This window comes from Choloepus didactylus, chromosome 16 (assembly GCF_015220235.1).
Source record: "Choloepus didactylus isolate mChoDid1 chromosome 16, mChoDid1.pri, whole genome shotgun sequence".
Lineage (NCBI taxonomy): Eukaryota > Metazoa > Chordata > Mammalia > Pilosa > Megalonychidae > Choloepus > Choloepus didactylus.
The window spans coordinates 38,556,957-38,576,693 of record NC_051322.1 but is presented as its reverse complement, the minus strand read 5'-3'; the positions used below and the strand labels follow the sequence as shown (position 1 = coordinate 38,576,693).

The window sequence follows — 19,737 nt, the reverse complement described above, 5'->3', positions numbered from 1 at the left end:
AGCAATTTCTCTTGCTATTTCTTCGTTAACCCACTGATTGTTTAGGAGTGTGTTGTTTAACCTCCAGGTATTTGTGAATTTTCTAAGTCTCTGATGGTTATTGACTTCTAATTGTATTCCATTGTGGTCAGAGAATGTGCTTTGAATAATTTCAATCTTTTTAAATTTATTGAGGCTTGTTTTATGTCCCAGCATATGATCTATTCTGGAGAAAGTTCCGTGAGCACTAGAAAAGTATGTGTATCCTGGTGATTTGGGATGTAATGTCCTGTATATGTCTGTTAAATCTAATTCATTTATCAGATTGTTTAGGTTTTCAATTTCCTTATTGGTCTTCTGTCTGGTTGATCTATCTATAGGAGAGAGTGATGTGTTGAAGTCTCCCACAATTATTGTGGAAACATCGATTGCTTCCTTTAGTTTTTCCAGTGTTTCTCTCATGTATTTTGTGGCACCTTGGTTGAGTGCATAGACATTTACGATTGTTATTTCTTCTTGCTGAATTGCCCCTTTTATTAGTACGTAGTGGCCTTCTTTGTCTCTCAAAACATCCCTGCATTTAAAGTCTATTTTATCTGAGATTAATATTGCTACACCTGCTTTCTTTTGGCTGTAGCTTGCATGAAATATTTTTTTCCATCCTTTCACTTTCAGTTTCTTTGTGTCCCTGTGTCTAAGATGAGTTTCTTGTATGCAACATATTGATGGTTCATTTTTTTTGATCCATTCTGCGAATCTGTATCTTTTAATTGGGGAGTTTAATCCATTTACATTCAACGTTATAACCGTGAAGGCATTTCTTGAATCAGCCATCTTATCCTTTGGTTTTTTTTTTTGTCATATATATTTTTCCCCTCTGTCTATTAATATCCTTTATTGTACCCATACCGAATCTCTTTAGTACTGAACCTTTCTCCAAGTCTCTCTGTCCTGTCTTTGTTTCTCTGTCTGTAGGGCTCCCTTGAGTATCTCCAGTAGGGCAGGTCTCTTGTTAGCAAATTCTCTCAGCATTTGTTTGTCTGTGAAAAATTTAAGCTCTCCCTCGAATTTGAAGGAGAGCTTTGCTGGATAAAGTATTCTTGGCTGGAAATTTTTCTCACTCAGAATTTTAAATATATCGTGCCACTGCCTTCTCGCCTCCATGGTGGCTGCTGAGTAGTCACTACTTAGTCTTATGCTGTTTCCTTTGTATGTGGTGAATTGCTTTTCTCTTGCTGCTTTCAGAACTTGCTTCTTCTCTTCTGTGTTTGATAGTGTGATCAGTATATGTCTCGGTGTGGGTTTATTTGGATTTATTCTATTTGGAGTTCGCTGAGCATTTATGATTTGTGTATTTATGTTGTTTAGAAGATTTGGGAAGTTTTCCCCAACAATTTCTTTGAATACTCTTCCTAGACCTTTACCCTTTTCTTCCCCTTCTGGGACACCAATGAGTCTTATATTTGGACGTTTCATATTATCTATCATATCCCTGAAGTCCATTTCGATTTTTTCAATTTTTTTCCCCATTCTTTCTTTTATGCTTTCATTTTTCATTCTGTCATCTTCGAGGTCACTGATTCGTTGTTCAGCTTCCTCTAGTCTTGTACTATGAGTATCCAGAATCTTTTTAATTTGGTCAACAGTTTCTTTAATTTCCATAAGATCATCCATTTTTTTATTTAGCCTTGCAATGTCTTCTTTATGCTCTTCTAGGGTCTTCTTGATTTCCTTTCTCTCCTGTACTATGGTCTCATTGTTCATCTTTAGTTCTTTGAGTAGCTTCTCTAGGTGCTGTGTCTCTTCTGGTATTTTGATTTGGGTGCTTGGGCTTGGGTTATCCATATCGTCTGGTTTTTTCATATGCTTTATAATTTTCTGTTGTTTTTGGCCTCTTGGCATTTGCTGAACTTGATAGGGTTCTTTTAGGATTTGTAGACCAATTGAAGTCCTTATCTCTAATTTATCAGATCTACAGCTTCGTGGAGTACACTTTCTCTAACTAACCAGCAGGTGGCGTCCACGAGCCACCTGTTCTCCACAAGCCAGTTCTCCCCTGCTTAGCCTTTTTGGTGAGTGGGGGAGTGAGTCTTGTGGGGTCCAATTGGTGTACCAAGCTTGCGTGTGTAGTTGGTGTTGCCTGCCCTGTATATGGGGCGTGTTTCTGGGCAGTCAGGGAGGGGGGGGTGGCTCTAACAATCAAATCTCCCTGGTGATCCTAGAGTTTTAAAGCTGCTGCAATAGTCTAATCCTTCAGTTCAGTCCTGCCACAGTTTGTCTCTGCCACTGACCCACAAGTCCTTGGTATTGGCGTATGGCTCCTGAGACTTGCAAGTGGGCCCCTCTTCCAGGCCGTGCACCCCGGGTCCTCTGTTGAGGGATGACTGTGCTATGTCACAGGTGAGTGCCGTCCCCCCCAGGGCAGTTCTGGGCTGCTGGGCTGTGTAGGGAGTCTCCCAGTCTGCTGAAATGATGGCTGAATGGGGCTTTGTTAATTCACACTGCTCTACCTTCCCAACTCTGGGACAATCAGCTGAGGTTGCAGGGAAGGCTAATGTCCACGCCCAGTTTTGTGGTGTGTGCCTGTTATTTGAAGCACTTCCGTCACACTGGGTTGTCTGGGGCAGTTCTGGGCTATGGGGCTGGCGATGGGCAGGAGTGTTTCCTGTCCACCAGGATGATGGCTGTGAGCGGACACCCCCGTTTTCTTGGGAAGTTGTGGTGTTTAGTGAATTTTCTCAGCCACTGGATAATTGCGTTTTGTCTCAGAGCTCTCCTAGTTCTGCTCTTGACTTGACCTGCCCAAATAGCAAGTCTTTGAAGCTTTCTGTATTGGGCTTCTTAGAGTAATTGTTTTAGAAAAAGAAAAAAGGATTAAAAAAAAAAAAAAAAAAAAAAAACGGGCCCTCCTCAGAGATGTAATGGGTTATTGAAATGCTAAGAGACAAAGCAACCAGGGCCATTAAGGAAAGGTCCACAGGGCAGAGAGATCAGCTTTTCTTCGGGATTTGCATATGCGCCTCAGGGCCCTTCCCCTTTCTGTGTTCACCAGAACTCCAAAAATCCTCCGCTTTTATTTTGGAGTTTTTCGTGTTGTTTTTTTTCTATGCCTGTCTCCTCTCTGCTGGGCTGGCTGCTCTTAGATTCTCTGGTGTCTGGTCTCAGTCTATCTATGGTTGGAGTTTGAATCAGTAGAATGAGATTCCGATAAGGGCAGCCACTGCAGTTCTCCCTTCTCCTTCCCGGAGCTGACAGCCCCTCCTCCCCCGGGACTGAGCCTGGCAGGGAGGGGCGCGGGTCCCCTGGCCGCAAAAACTTACAGATTTCGCTGATCTCAGCAGTTCCACGTTTTCATGAGTGTTGTATGAAGTATGCCCAAAGTCAGATTGCTCTGTGGTGTACAGTCCACGCAGTTCCTGGCTTTCTACCTACTTTCCTGGAGGAGTAACTAAAACATACAGCTCACCAGTCTGCCATCTTGCCCCGCCTCCGTCATCCGATTGTGCTACTTATTAGATTAAAATACTAGATCAGGGCTTCTCAATCTCTGGTATGCATAGCCACCACTTGGAGAGAAATGGATTTCTGACCACTGCCCCTAGAGATTCTGATTCAGTAGGACTGATGTAGGGTATGAGAATTTACATTTTATCCAGCTTCCAGGTGCTGGTGATACTGGCAGTCTGTGGGTCACATTTTGTGTAGCACTGCTGTAGTAGATCAGGTGTTAGCAAACTTTTTCCCTAACATCTTTTAGGCCAGATGGTCTCTGTTAGAACTATTCAGTTCTGTCATTATAGTGCTAAACAACCCTAGAGAATATTAACTGAATTGGCATGATAGTATTACAGTAAAGCTTTATTTACAAACAGTGGCAGACCAGATCTGGCCCTCAGTTTGTAGTTTGCCCTCTGTTGATCTAGATGAACCTCATGTCCCCTCAGTAGACCACTGGATATGTTAAGAATTACATTCAGCTTCAAGTAATGTAATCATATTATAGTGGCATAGACACATGTAAGAATTTTTTTTCTTTCTTCCTTTTTATTTTCTTTAAAGACCAGAAGTAAGGGATTGCTGTTGTTGTTTTAGCTCCTTAATGGATATTGGGACTAGCCAGGGTCTTTTTGATTCTATTGCCTTTTTCTCTTGGTCCCAAATGCCTGCCACAACTGTGGGTATCTGGCATTTTGGCCAGAAAGAAGAAAAGGCTAAAAGGGTCACCTCTTTAAAAATGATCTCCCTACAACTAATTTGTTCAAATTTCATTGATTGGACTCCCCTAGCTGCAAATGAGGCAGAGAAATGTCTTTTAATTAGGCACAGTCTTGCTCTACAAATCTGTTTGTTTGTTTGTTTTTAAGTAAGGAAGAAGCATAGATTGGATACTGCTTATGCAACTAGCAGTCTGTCACACAGATTATCAAGAAATCACATACTAAGTCAGTGATTTCTTGATAACCAGTTTTGAACCAGATATTGTACTGGGTATTATCCATAAGAGGATGCCCACAGGTCACTTCACAGTCAAGTGAAAGTAGGCTGGTAATATTGATTAAAAGTGTTCTTTGGAATATTAGTATGTAGTCTTTCATTCACTGTCTAAATACTGATATATTTTGAGGTTGTGTATATTATCTATAATAAAAGAATATGATTAGTTATTCTAAACAAATATACTTAAACTCAAATATCATGTTGAGTGTTGCCCCTATCAAAAGAGTTGTGTAATGCAAAAACGGCATGAGCAAGGACTTCAGAATCAGAGAAACCTAAGTTTAAATCCTAGACCAGTGACCTTGGACAATCTGCTGGAACCTGAGATTTTTCATTTAAAGCTTGGCTTATAATACTTAACTGGCATAATTAAGAGAGTTAGAGATGATAAGTGTAATATGCTTAGGTAAAATCCTAGCATTCAATAAATTTTAACTGATTATTATTAATCATAAATCCAGTGATGTCATTGCTTAAGTCATTTTTGGATTGGCCTTCAGAACCTGAGTCAAATGAGACTTTTTCTGTTAATGACCAATTTGACCCTGTCTAAATTCAATAAACAGTGGGTCCAATCTCGTTACTTGTATATATTTCTGTAAATATGGGTATAGTCACCTGTATGTTTCAAGTTGTATTTGTGAATGTTGTCATGTTACTAATGGGAAAAACAAGCATCACAGGATAAAAAAGTGCTACAAAATGATGTTATTTACTTAATTCTGTACTAGGGTTTTCAACAAACGCCAGCTTTCCAGACTCAAAAAGAGACGGAAAAAGAATAAAGCTGGAGCAAATAACTCTGCCCCCAGCCCTGATAATGTAACTTTATTAATACTTTAAATTATAGTATGAAATGCATAAAATGCCTTTACTACTTAAGTGTATTTGTTTTCTATCTGCTGTCACTTTAAGATTTTCTTTCAAGAATATTTTTCAAAAAGCAAAACCTTACATTTTCCTAAATAACATGGTTCTCTTTATTATGTTTATTTCTGTAGACACCTCTTTCTATATTCTATGATTCAGATTCTTTAAACCTATTTTAGCTTTTGATCCATGTGATTTTTATAATTTGACAGAATTCTACAAGGTATTTTTTCTGTTGCAAATACAGTTTCTTTTCAGTTTCTGATCAAGGAAATTTTCTGCTTTCAGGAAGGTTACACAGTTAATTTGAGAACCTAACTGAGAAAGCAAATTGAAATTAAAGTAGCTTTAATATTCAGTGGAATGTATAGCCTGGTCTGCATGTATGCTTCATAAATTTTTTTCTTTTTTCCTTTTTTAAACTGTTTTTGCAGCTGGCTATTGCGTGATTACATATATACTTGGTGTTGGAGACAGGCACCTGGATAACCTTTTGCTGACAAAAACAGGTAACAAATAATGGCTACTAGCAGATGTACATTTGAGATGCCAGTGATTTTTACCCTTGAATTTTCTTATTAACAAAATAAGTTGCATACATGAAGATAAATCATAGAGTCCTAAAGATACTTTAAACTGATAACTTTAACCATCATCTAGGGTGAACTCCCATCCCTTGTAAGAAGCGTGTTAGTGGTAATCCTGCAGATGATCATCTTGCCTTTGCTTCTGTATTTGAAATGCCTCCTTTGGTTTGCAGTTCTGTCTCTTATTGTACAGCTCTAGTTAGAATGTTCTTTTTCTTACTGAACCATACTTAACTCACTTTAACTTCTTTTATTCTTTGATTATTCCATGTAACTCTAAGGGATAAAGCATTCTCATACCACTTCTTTTTGATAACTCTTTGCTCCCATGGCTTTAAGCATCATCTATGCAACCAATTTCCAAATTTCTAATTCCTTACCTCAATTCATTTCATTAGCTTAATGCTCATATATTCAACTGCTTACTTGAAATCCTAATTATATGGTCAGTTGTACAAGTTGTCTCCTGATTACCACTCCTGCCTAAAACCTGTTCCTTACCTCGTTTCCCCAGCTCAGTAAATAGCCACATAATCCACTCAGTTCAAGTCCCAAACCTGAGTCATTCTTAATACCTTTCTTGCCCTCAACTCACATATGGTATGTTAGTTAGCATGTCTTGTCTACTCCTCACCTCCAAAATAGACTCACCTCCAAAATAGATCATGAAGTCATTTAACTGCCTTCGTCTCCACTGCTGTCACCCCCATTGAAGACACCGACATCTCTGGCCAAAACAATTTGAATATAATCCAAACTCCTTACTGTGGCTGTTGCAGCTACCTGCTTTGGTCTTCTTTCTGTTCCCTGAAAAAGCCAAAGCACCCCTGCTTCAGGAAAGTGCTCTTGTTTCCTCTTCCTGGGAAGTTTTTCCCTCACATTTTTGCAGGGCTGACTTGGGTTATTCAGTCTGAAATAGCATATATCCCACTCCTCCCCCCCCGCCGGTCCTGCAATTACTCATTATCTTTTTTTAATGTAATCCAACAGTTATTTATTGGGTACCTTCTCTGTGCTGGGGATACGAAAGTGAACGGAACCGACAGAAGTCCTTGCTCTTACAATGCAAGTTCCCTTAGAGCAGAGACCTTGTCCATCCAGTTTACCACCATGCCCCAGAGCCTTGAACAGTGCCTAGCTAAAGTGTTTGGCATATCAGTTTAAATTAATGAATGAGTGAATAAATATTTCTGCTCTTTCATGTAGCCTTTTCTTCTCTGGACTAAATAATCCAAGGTTTTTCAAGCTTCCACAGAAAAGAGATTTAAAAATGACTCTTTAAACTGGCTTCTCAAGTAAGAACACTTTCTGTTAGTTTTCTTCCAAACTGTGATACCCAGAATTTAACATAATACATTAAATATAGTCTAACTGTTAATGTAATATCCCTATTAATTCACATAATCTGCAATTTCAAATAGCCAGATTTAAATTATATATGTGGAAAAAATCTGTAGTAGAATTTGCGTGTGTGAACCACTTCTCTGTCAAGGCCAGGCAATCCCTTTAATAACCAAGACCCAAAGAATGTAACCAGATTTTCATGGAGGTTGTTGACTAATTTACTAATGTAACAAAGGATGTTTATAAAACATGGCACTGTGTTTGGAGAGAACTGTAATTTGGAAGACATTTTCCTGTTTTCTAATATTAGCTTTCTTTTTGGTTGAATCTTTTAACTATAGGAATCAGGTTACCAAAGTGATTCCATTTATTCTATATTGTGATCATTTTATATCTACTAGTAGAATATTCTGATGTATTTGTTGATCAGTGTTAGGAATACTCACAAATCCTATTTGTCTCCTCTTTTAGAAATTGATAAATAATAGACTTTTTTCTCTTGAAGCTGAAGAATAGCTTTCTCTTACGTGCATGTCTAGGTGTATTGATGTATTTTAAGAGTAAGATTTGGGAAGAGTAGTCTACTTAATGTACTTTTTTTGGCTGAAGTCTCAATTACTTGTTTTATGAAAATTGGAATCAAAATTTCAGAAACAAATTTTAAGCTTCTTGTTACCAGTTTTCCACTAGAGGGTGCTCCAGCTTTCCCTTTAAAAACCAAAAACTTAACTAAAATGTATTGCAGGTTAGAAAAGAGTCACATTCTTTTTCTTTTAAAATAGAATTTTTTTGTTATTTTTTTTCCTAAACTGCTCTGTAATCATTTCATCCTGTTAGCATTTTAAGTTTTCGTCAGTAGGATATACCTTTTCAGGTTTAGTTAGAATGAAATAAGATTTATATAAAGAAAGACTGGTTATGTCAAGATGTTTAATGTATTCCTCAACTGTAAAAAATGATGATTAATTTTAAAATGTCTCTTTAGTTATCTTTCACTGGCAGTCCCTATTTCAAAGCAGTTTCAAGTTTTATTAATTACATATATGCTTTAAATAGACTTTGCATAGTTTAGATATATATTTAAACTGAATTTTGAATGCAGTCATTGCAGAAAATGTGTTTCAGTACTTTTGAGTAAAGATGCCTCAAATATCATAAAGCATTTTCCATATGTTAAGAAACATTTTTCCCATTCTTCTAAATAAAGTACCTTTTTTCTTCTGTTCTTCTCATTTCCCACCTTGGGCAGGTTTAGAGTCTATATGTCTGGTGTCCTCTGTGTCCAGTTCCATGATTGAGAGATGGGGGGGAGAGGAAGGAGACACTTAGATTTCATTCCACTGGGGTCTTTTGTAGATTTGTCCCCAAGAAACTGCTGTAAATTTAGACAAGGCAGAAGCAAAGGATCAAACTGAGAAGATATGAAGGAAAATGCTTCTTGTAATGTGGAAAACACAAAATATTAGTCTCAATTACTGATTACTCAGAATTTTTTTGCCCATGCTTTATTTGGTTTTGGATACAGTTAGGTTTCTTCAGCTGTGCAGCAGAGGGCTCTGCGTATCCACTATATTCTTTTGTTGGCCTATTATCATGTGATCAGTTGTAGCGTTGTTGAAGCAAATCTGGGGCAAATGATGTTTCCTTTGTTAATGTGTTAAAATAGAATCCTTTAAGCAAGAAGTTACAAAATTTAAGCTGTGGTTCTGGGTTGGGGAAAATGTAGATTTTACTTTCAGAGTTGGTGTCCTTAGAGCAGCCTTTCAGAAGTTTATTCAGGATAATCAATTGTGGTAGGACTCACAAGAAACATGGTTTGGGTTTATCCTACTCTTTGGAAAAAGGTATGTTTTTCATTTTTATTCTTAAAAACTTGAGAGAAAAGTATTAAACTGAAAAGTATGTTTATTGCTTATGGTATACAGACTTTATAACAGAATATATAAATAACCAAAATACTTAAAGCATTCACAATGAAAACAAGAATCTGGGTGTCTGTACCAAAAGGAAGGTTAGTTGTAGGTCCTAAGTGTGGCCCTTCTAATTTTGAGTTATCCATTTGTATAGTGAGAAGAAAGCTTTTCTCTTTTTCTTGGCACTTCATAGTAATACCCTCTGAGCCTTTTGTCAGAAAGCTCTTAGTAAAGAAAAATAATCATTCTTACTGTTATCCTAAGTGGACCTTTTTGCCAACAATTCTCCTATCCCAATCTTTATCATTCCTCAATTTTTTGTGAAATTTATTCACATCCTTGTTTTATTTCTGAGTTCGGAACTTTCTCACATAGCAGTCAATACATCAGGCTCTGAAGTTGAGCTATTTGGCTTAAAAATTGCTCCTCCACCATTGGGTGACCTTGGGCAAATTACCTGATATGTCTGTGACTCAGTCTCTTCTTCTGGCTTCTGAATGTGTGAAGAATAATAGAACCTCTTTCTTGGTGGTGGCGTGAAGGTTGAATGAAGTTACAGTGGTGGAGTTTCTCACAGTACTAAGCACATAAACATTTCTTAAGGGTCAGCTTTGTGTTTTTGTTTGTTTGCCACCATGAGGTGAGAATGCTTTACATAGCTGTTATTTGGAATCATAATTTTCAAGATAAGACAATTTCAAAAATTCCTTTTCCCAACCCTCAAATCTGGACTCCTTTGTTACCACCTTCCCTAAATTCTCCTTTGAGTGACTCTTCATTTTAATAGTATAGGGGGTTTATAGAAGAGAATCTGTCGATTTGATCGATTGACCTGGAGTGCTTGATAAAACACATTGCTGAAACTCAGCTTCTGAATTTGAATCCTTACATACGGTAGGGACTGAGAATTTGCTTTTGTACTAAAGATGACTCTCCATAATTATTTTAAAAGATTTTTAAAATTCTCCTTTTTAAAACTATCAATTTAAGGCTGGATTCTCTTCTTATATTTCAGTCAAAACAATATACTGTAATAGATAGAAAGAAGAAACAAATGAGAACCCAGCTGTCTCTATTAAGCCAGACATTAAAGATATTTGAAAAATGTAAAACAATGCCACTCTTCTCACTAAATTATTTTGTTTCAGAAAATATAGTTGATTTATTATTTTTAAATGAATTAATACTGATAAAGGATCTCCGTTTTAATTCCAAATAAAGTAAATACTGATGGATATAGCCCGCATAAACAAAGCGTCCTTGGGAGCCTCAAAAATTTTTAAGGGCATAAAGTGATGATAAATAATGTTTTAGACTTTCTCATTGATGGCCATTGTTTTTAATCTGCACAGGGTGTTCTGCTTTATGCATTAATAGAATATTGCAGGGAATAAAACCTAAATGACTTAACGACTATTGGGAAAACTGAAAATAAATAATATTTTAAAATTTGGTTTTCTTGCATGGAACCTAGACTATAATTGGATATACTGTCTTAATTAGATATTGTTTGCCCCCTTTTTATTAATTAGCTTAATTTTGTTCCTATTCGTAAGAAGCTCATGTTAGCAGCTGAATTTGAAATGGTAATAGTAACTTATGAAACGTTCAGATAATTGTAGTTATGAATGCCTGATTGTTCTCTGTGACTCAAAAAAATAGTGCATTATCACTGTGCTTTTAGCTGTCAGTGAAAATACCTCTAACCCAAGTATATTTTAAGGGTTTAATAAGTATAGAGAGCATTGGCAGTAGATGTATAGGGAGGTGTGTGTTTGTTTTTTTAACTCCAAAAATATAGGCTCCATTACATTAGTGAAGATGTTTACTACCTTCTTTGTTTCTAGGCCTTGTGGTAAGGTAGTAGGAGAGAGATAATACACGTAAGGAAAAAAAATAAAGGCATTTGTGGAAAAATGAAAAAATGTTATGTGTAGAGAAAAAATTGAAAAGAGGGGAATTCACTTTGGAGTAGAGTGGTAGGGAAGACTTTTTGGAGTTAGGAATTGAGTGGGATCTTCAGAAAAGTAGAATATGGGTTGTAACAAACAGCAGAAGAGTCAAATAGAAGGGAGGTATGGAGAGGTATGAAAAAGGGAATGAGTGTAATTTTGAAATTGGTGGAAATTTTAAAAGCTCTACTGTTAAATATTAATTTCAGTAATCCAAGAACTACAATTGTCTTGAATTTATGACTTTAAACTTCATGCCACTTACGCAAATAATAGAAACATTTAATTAGCACTTCTTATTCCCTGTGTATTCCAAGTCTAGGACAAGAGGAGGTAATTAATGTCAGCTTGTTTTATGTACATTTTCACTCTGGACTGTTTAAGGTGATAGATTTTAATTAAACATTTTTTTAATTTCATGAATTGCATATTTTAAACCCTTGTTAGCTTCATTTGCAGAAATTAACTTTAAAAAACCATTCTCTTTGATATGTATGAGGATAAAGTTTCTTAAAACATGAATATCTTTGCAAAGTACATGGCTCTTTGAACTTCCAAAGCATAATAATGAATTCATTCTTAGATACCAAATTTTTGTATGCCTTATAATTAAGCTTTAACCGTATCCTTTGAAATTCCTCTTGAGAAAAGATAGAAATATACTTTTTGTTTGCAAACAATGAGGTATGGCTGACATTGGAATTCCAGTAATGAAATGAAGAAGACTGGGTTTCCTATTAAAAACATGGAGCCCATTACATAAACCATGTATGATGGCCGATTCCATTTGATACTAGGATAACATGCTTTGTTAATGCTGGTAGTTTTGTCAAAGATTCAGATTGGTTATCTGCTAAAGAGCAGAATATCATTATAAATTATATTGGTAACAAAACATTTAAATAAAACCATGAAAGTTATATCCGTAATCGTAATTTTGTGAGCCTCTCTTATCTTTATTCCTCTTGAAGGTTTTTACAAAGTAGAAAACAAATGGAAACTCTACAATGAGAATAAATTGCTAAGACCAGTGTATATCAACTTGAACCTTAAGAGATTAGAAGATGATGCTTCTCATCTTCCAGTTATTAAATTCCTTACTTTAAAAATGGTCCCTCATTTATTTCAAATGACAGACTTCCTTGGGAATCTGGTGAAGTCTATAGATCTCCCAAAAATCAATCTCATATATAGACACTTTGGAATTCTTTTTATGATTTCTAGATTAAGAATTCTTGATTTAAAAGTTGTTTTTCAATCATGATTGATCTATGGACAATATAAAACCTGATATTAACAAATCCCACTTGTTTAGAATTCTGTAGGACTGTAGAGACTGGAGAAGAACTCCACAAATGCTAAATCAAAGAAAAAGGAAAATATCAGGTAGGAAATTTCTGTCCTGGAAATTTCTGTCCTGGACCCACCAGTCCACTCTCTCTCCATCACTCAGTCCCACACAGCTTGGGAAGCTGTTAAGGCGGTAGACCAGATCGTTCTCACCTTGCACTGGGGAAAGCAGTGATAGAATCCAGTAAATATCCAGGCACAGGGATGAAAGTCCACAAAGCCACTGAGGAGTGCAACATACAAAAGGGCCCCAGGAGAAAGAAAAAGAGAAACTGTGGGAGATATAAAGGAGGGGTGGTGGTTAAACTGAAGTGCTGTAAGACAGGAGGGTTCCAGAACTGAAAAGAGTATGGAAAACAGGGCACTGAATGAGGGAGAGAATTCAACAAATCATAGGAGCTGGGGAGAAAAGTCAGCAAAAGAACAACAGAACAGATCAAGATTCCCCAGGAAGGAAAAGAGGAAAGGAAGCTTTCTCCTCGAGGTGAAACAATTGCACAAAAAGTGCAGTCTTAAAATTGCACTGCATATCCAGGGCAAGAATAAGATGAAGATTTGAGAAAACCTGAACAGTTAAAACACAGGATATTGTAGTGGTTTACAATAAATTGGACCAAGCATCAAAGATGAGTCTTAACACAAAGCAATCAACAATAAAACCCTGGAAAAAAGGGAGAAACTAATCTTCAGCATTAATTCAACAAGATAATCAGAGTTAGACATGAGCAAAAAATTACAAGCTTTATGGCTCAGTCAAGGAAATTAAAACTTCAGAGAAAGTAACAGAATTTGAACAACTAATCAAACAAATCTCCTAAATCCATTCAAGGAGATGAAGGAAAATATGCATAAAGAGAAGGATATTAAGAAAACATGTGAGCATAAAGTAGAATTTGAAAGTGTAAGAAGTAACAAATTATGGGGATGAAACGTACAGTAATGCTGTACAAGAGCAGCTCTGAACAGGCAGAAGAAGGAATCAGCAAACTAGAAGATAGGACAATTGAAATCATACAGTAGAAGAACAAATAGAGAAAAGAAAAGGAAAAAATGGAGCAGTATCTCAGGGATTTGAGTGACCACACAAAGCATGCAAATGTATGCATTATGGGTGTCCCAGAAGGAAAAGGGAAAGGGGGGCAGAAAGAATGTCTGAGGAAGTAATGGCTGAAAATTTCACAACTCTTATGAAAGGCATAAATGTACATGTCCATGAAACGCAACACACTCCAGACAGAATAAATACTAACAGACCTACTCCAAGACACATACCAATCAGAACGTCAATGCCACACATATGGAGAATTCTGAAAGCAGGAAGAGAAAAGCGATTTGTCATATACAAGGAATCCTTGATAAGACTAAGTGCTGATTTCTCATAGGGATGAGAAGGCAGTGGTATATTTTGAAGGTGTAGAAAGAAAAAAAAATGTCAACCCAAAATTCTCTATCTGGCAAAACTGTCCTTCAAAAATGAGGGAGAGTTTAAAATTTTGATAGATAAACTGAAACTGAGGGAGTTCTGCAGTTGGAAAGGAAAAGACAAGAGAATGGCTTGGAGGTATGAGGAAATTAAGATTATCAGTAAGAGTAACTAAAAGGGTAAATGCAAAACCCAGTACTACGGTTACCTTTAATACACAACTCTACTTTTTAATTCCTGTAAGTCAGAATAAGTTGAACAAGAAAAAGACGTATTTCCTGATAATGGACATGCAAAATATAAAGTGGGACAAAAACAATGTGAAGAGAGGAAAAAGAGGGATATGAGAGCAGAGAATGTATATACTATTGAAGGTAGGTTGATATCTTCAAATTAGTAGGCGGTAGATGTAGGTTGTATAATATAAATCCCAGGGTGACCACAATGAAAGTATTTAGAATATATACAAAAACAAATGATGAAGAGATCAGTCAGATATATCACAGAATATCAACTATACACAAAAGGAAGTTTGCAAGAAAAGAGACGAAAAAAAAGATATGACACATAAAAACCAAAGGACGAAGTAAGTACTGCCTTTATAGTAACAAAATGAATTAAATCCCCCAATCAAAAGACCCAGAGTGGCAGAATGAATGACTCAACTATGTATTGTTTAAAAGAGACTCACCTATGAAGACAAAAATATTGGGAAAAAAATATTCCATGCAAAAAAATAGTGATTAGAAAAGCTGCAGTAGCTCTACTAATATTGGACAAAATAGACTTTTAAGTCAAAAGCTGTTATAATAGACAAAGAAGGACACTATATATAAATAAAAGGGACAGTCCACCAAGAAGAAATAATAATCATAAATATTTTTGCAGTTAACCATGGGGTCCCAAAATACATGAGGCAAACACTCACAAAACTGAAGGGAGAAATAGACACTTTCACAATAATAGTTGGAATCTTCAATATATCACTGTCATCAATAGCTAGAACATCTGGACAAAAAATGAATAAGGAAACAGAGAACTTGAATAATATGATAAATGAACTAGACCTAATAGGCATACATAACATTGTACTCCAAACAGAAGAATATATATTATTCTCAAGTACACATGGATCATTCTTCAGGATAGACCACATACTGAGTCACAAAACATGCCTCAATAAATATAAACAGGTTGAAATTAAATAATGCAAGCATCATCTCTAACCATAGTGAAATGAAGCTAGAAATCAATAATTGATGGAGAACTGGAAAATCCACAAATCTATGGACGTTAAATAACATACTCTTTTTTTTTTTTTTTTTTTTAATCATCATTTTATTGAGATATATTCACATACCACGCAGTCATACAAAACAAATTGTACTTTCGATTGTTTACAGTACCATTACATAGTTGTACATTCATCACCTAAATCAATCCCTGACACCTTCATTAGCACACACACAAAAATAACAAGAATAATAATTAGAGTGAAAAAGAGCAATTGAAGTAAAAAAGAACACTAGGTACCTTTGTCTGTTTGTTTGCTTCCCCTACTTTTCTACACATCGATCCATAAACTAGACAAAGTGGAGTTTGGTCCTTATGGCATTCCCAATCCCACTGTCACCCCTCATAAGCTACATTTTTATACAACTGTCTTCGAGATTCATGGGTTCTGGGTTGTAGTTTAATAGTTTCAGGTATCCACCACCAGCTACCCCAATTCTTTAGAACCTAAAAAAGGTTGTCTAAAGTGTGCGTAAGAGTGCCCACCAGAGTGATCTCTCGGCTCGTTTTGGAATCTCTCTGCCACTGAAGCTTATTTCATTTCCTTTCACATCCCCCTTTTGGTCAAGAAGATGTTCTCCATCCCACGATGCCGGGTCTACATTCCTCCCCGGGAGTCATATTCCACGTTGCCAGGGAGATTCACTTCCCTGGGTGTCTGATCCCACGTAGGGGGGAGGGCAGTGATTTCACCTTTCAAGTTGGCTTAGCCAGAGAGAGAGGGCCACATCTGAGCAACAAAGAGGCATTCAGGAGGAGACTCTTAGGCACAAATACAGGGAGGCCTAGCATCTCCTTTGCCGCAACCGTCTTCCCAAGGGTAAAACTTATGGTAGAGGGCTCAACCCATCAAATCACCAGTCCCCTATGTCTGTGGTCATGTTAGCAACCATGGAGGTGGGGTAGGCGAATACCCCTGCATTCTCCACAGGCTCCTCAAGGGGGCACTACATCGTTTTTTGTTTTTTTTTTTTTTTTTTTCCTTGTCTTTTTTATTTTTTTTTTTTTTTTTTAACTTTCCCTTCTTTTTTCAAATCAACTGTATGAAAAAAAAAGTTAAAAAGAAAACAAACATACAATAAAAGAACATTTCAAAGAGACCATAGCAAGGGAGTAAGAAAAAGACAACTAACCTAAGATAACTGCTTAACTTCCAATATGTTCCTACTTTACCCCAAGAAAGTTACATACTATAGCAACATTTCAGTGAACTTGTTCCTACTACATCCATCAGAAATTAACAGACCATAGTCATTTCTGGGCATCCCCAGAACGTTAAATAGCTTATCTGTTCTTCTTGGATTATTGTTCCCCCTTCCTTAATTGCTCTCTACTGCTAGTTCCCCTACATTCTACATTATAAACCATTTGTTTTACATTTTTCAAAGTTCACATTAGTGGTAGCATATAATATTTGTCTTTTTGTGCCTGGCTTATTTCGCTCAGCATTATGTCTTCAAGGTTCATCCATGTTGTCATATGTTTCACCAGATCGTTACTTCTTACTGCCGCGTAGTATTCCATCGTGTGTATATACCACATTTTATTTATCCACTCATCTGTTGATGGACATTTGGGTTGTTTCCATCTCTTGGCAATTGTGAATAATGCTGCTATGAACATTGGCGTGCAGATATCTGTTCGTGTCACTGCTTTCCGATCTTCCGGGTATATACCGAGAAGTGCAATCGCTGGATCGAATGGTAGCTCTATCTCTAGTTTTCTAAGGAACTGCCAGACTGACTTCCAGAGTGGCTGAACCATTATACAGTCCCACCAACAATGAATAAGAGTTCCAATTTCTCCACATCCCCTCCAGCATTTGTAGTTTCCTGTTTGTTTAATGGCAGCCATTCTAACCGGTGTTAGATGGTATCTCATTGTGGTCTTAATTTGCATCTCTCTAATAGCTAGTGAAGCTGAACATTTTTTCATGTGTTTCTTGGCCATTTGTATTTCCTCTTCAGAGAACTGTCTTTTCAGATCTTTTGCCCATTTTATAATTGGGCTGTCTGTACTATTGTCATTGAGTTGTAGGATTTCTTTATATATGCAAGATATCAGTCTTTTGTCAGATACATGGTTTCCAAAAATTTTTTCCCATTGAGTTGGCTGCCTCTTTACCTTTTTGAGAAATTCCTTTGAGGTGCAGAAACTTCTAAGCTTGAGGAGTTCCCATTTATCTATTTTCTCTTTTGTTGCTTGTGCTTTGGGTGTAAAGTCTAGGAAGTGGCCTCCTAATACAAGGTCTTGAAGATGTTTTCCTACATTATCTTCTAGGAGTTTAATGGTACTTTCTTTTATATTGAGATCTTTGGTCCATTTTGAGTTAATTTTGTGTAGGGGGTGAGGTAGGGGTCCTCTTTCATTCTTTTGGATATGGATATCCAACTCTCCCAGCCCCATTTGTTGAAAAGACCATTATGGCTCAGTTCGGTGACTTTGGGGGCCTTATCAAAGATCAGTCGGCCATAGATCTGAGGGTCTATCTCTGAATTCTCAATTCGATTCCATTGATCTATATGTCTATCTTTGTGCCAGTACCATGCTGTTTTGGCAACTGTGGCTTTATAATAAGCTTCAAAGTCAGGGAGTGTAAGTCCTCCCACTTCGTTTTTCTTTTTTAAAGTGTCTTTAGCAATTCGAGGCATCTTCCCTTTCCAAATAAATTTGATAACTAGCTTTTCCAAGTCTGCAAAGTAGGTTGTTGGAATTTTGATTGGGATTGCATTGAATCTGTAGATGAGTTTGGGTAGAATTGACATCTTAATGACATTTAGCCTTCCTATCCATGAACATGGAATATTTTTCCATCTTTTAAGGTCCCCTTCTATTTCTTTTAGTAGAGTTATGTAGTTTTCTTTGTATAGGTCTTTTACATCTTTGGTTAAGTTTATTCCTAGGTACTTGATTTTTTTAGTTGCTATTGAAAATGGTATCTTTTTCTTGAGTGTCTCTTCAGTTTGTTCATTTCTAGCATATAGAAACATTACTGACTTATGTGCATTAATCTTGTATCCCGCTACTTTGCTAAATTTGTTTATTAGCTCTAGTAGGTGTATCGTTGATTTCTCAGGGTTTTCTAGATATAAGATCATATCATCTGCAAACAATGACAGTTTTACTTCTTCTTTTCCAATTTGGATGCCTTTTATTTCTTTGTCTTGCCGGATTGCCCTGGCTAGCACTTCCAGCACAATGTTGAATAACAGTGGTGACAGCGGGCATCCTTGTCTTGTTCCTGATCTTAGAGGGAAGGCTTTCAGTCTCTCACCATTGAGTACTATGCTGGCTGTGGGTTTTTCATATATGCTCTTTATCATGTTGAGGAAGTTTCCTTCAATTCCTACCTTTTGAAGTGTTTTTATCAAAAACGGATGTTGGATTTTGTCAAATGCTTTTTCAGCATCTATTGAGATGATCAATTGATTTTTCCCTTTCGAGTTTTTAATGTGTTGTAATACATTGATTGTTTTTCTTATGTTGAACCATCCTTGCATGCCTGGAATGAACCCCACTTGGTCATGGTGTATGATTTTTTTAATGTGTCTTTGGATTCGATTTGCAAGTATTTTGTTGAGGATTTTTGCATCTATATTCATTAGGGAGATTGGCCGGTAGTTTTCCTTTTTTGTAGCATCTTTGCCTGGTTTTGGTATTAGATTGATGTTAGCTTCATAAAATGAATTAGGTAGTGTTCCATTTTTTTCAATGTTTTGAAAGAGTTTGAGTAAGATTGGTGTCAGTTCTTTCTGGAAAGTTTGGTAGAATTCCCCTGTGAAGCCATCTGGCCCTGGGCATTTATTTGTGGGAAGATTTTTGATGACTGATTGGATCTCTTTGCTTGTGATGGGTTGGTTGAGGTCTTCTATTTCTTCTCTGGTCAGTCTAGGTTGTTCATATGTTTCCAGGAAATTGTCCATTTCTTCTACATTATCCAGTTTGTTGCCATACAGTTGTTCATAATATCCTCTTATAATTTTTTTAATTTCTTCAGGATCTGCAGTTATGTCACCTTTTTCATTCATTATTTTGTTTATATGGGTCTTCTCTCTTTTTGATTTTGTCAGTCTAGCTAGGGGCTTGTCAATCTTGTTGATCTTCTCAAAGAACCAACTTTTGGTGATATTTATCCTTTCTATTGTTTTTTTGTTCTCTATGTCATTTATTTCTGCTTTAATCCTTGTTATTTCTTTTCTTGTACTTGGTTTAGGATTGGTTTGCTGTTCATTTTCTAGCTTCTTCAGTTGATCCATTAGTTCTTTGATTTTGGCTCTTTCTTCCTTTTTAATATATGCGTTTAGTGCTATAAATTTTCCCCTTAGCACTGCTTTTGCTGCATCCCATAGGTTTTGGTATGTTGTGTTCTCATTTTCATTCGTCTCTATATATTTAGCAATTTCTCTTGCTATTTCTTCTTTAACCCACTGATTGTTTAGGAGTGTGTTGTTTAACCTCCAGGTATTTGTGAATTTTCTAAGTCTCTGATGGTTATTGACTTCTAATTGTATTCCATTGTGGTCAGAGAA

The 19,737-nt window shown here is 36.5% G+C and overlaps 1 protein-coding gene across 3 annotated transcripts in view; it reads left to right on the top strand.

Moving 5' to 3' along the window:
* PIK3C3 (phosphatidylinositol 3-kinase catalytic subunit type 3) overlaps positions 1-19,737 on the top strand; it is a 200,428-nt gene that overhangs the window by 144,395 nt on the left and 36,296 nt on the right. For 2 of the 3 annotated variants that reach the window (XM_037805813.1, XM_037805812.1), the window contains exon 21: positions 5,781-5,855. In XM_037805813.1, coding sequence (XP_037661741.1) covers positions 5,781-5,855 — 75 coding nt within the window. Of the gene's footprint in view, positions 1-5,780; positions 5,856-7,139; positions 8,324-19,737 lie in introns of those variants that run through there. The other variant, XM_037805814.1, reaches the window with a different exon arrangement.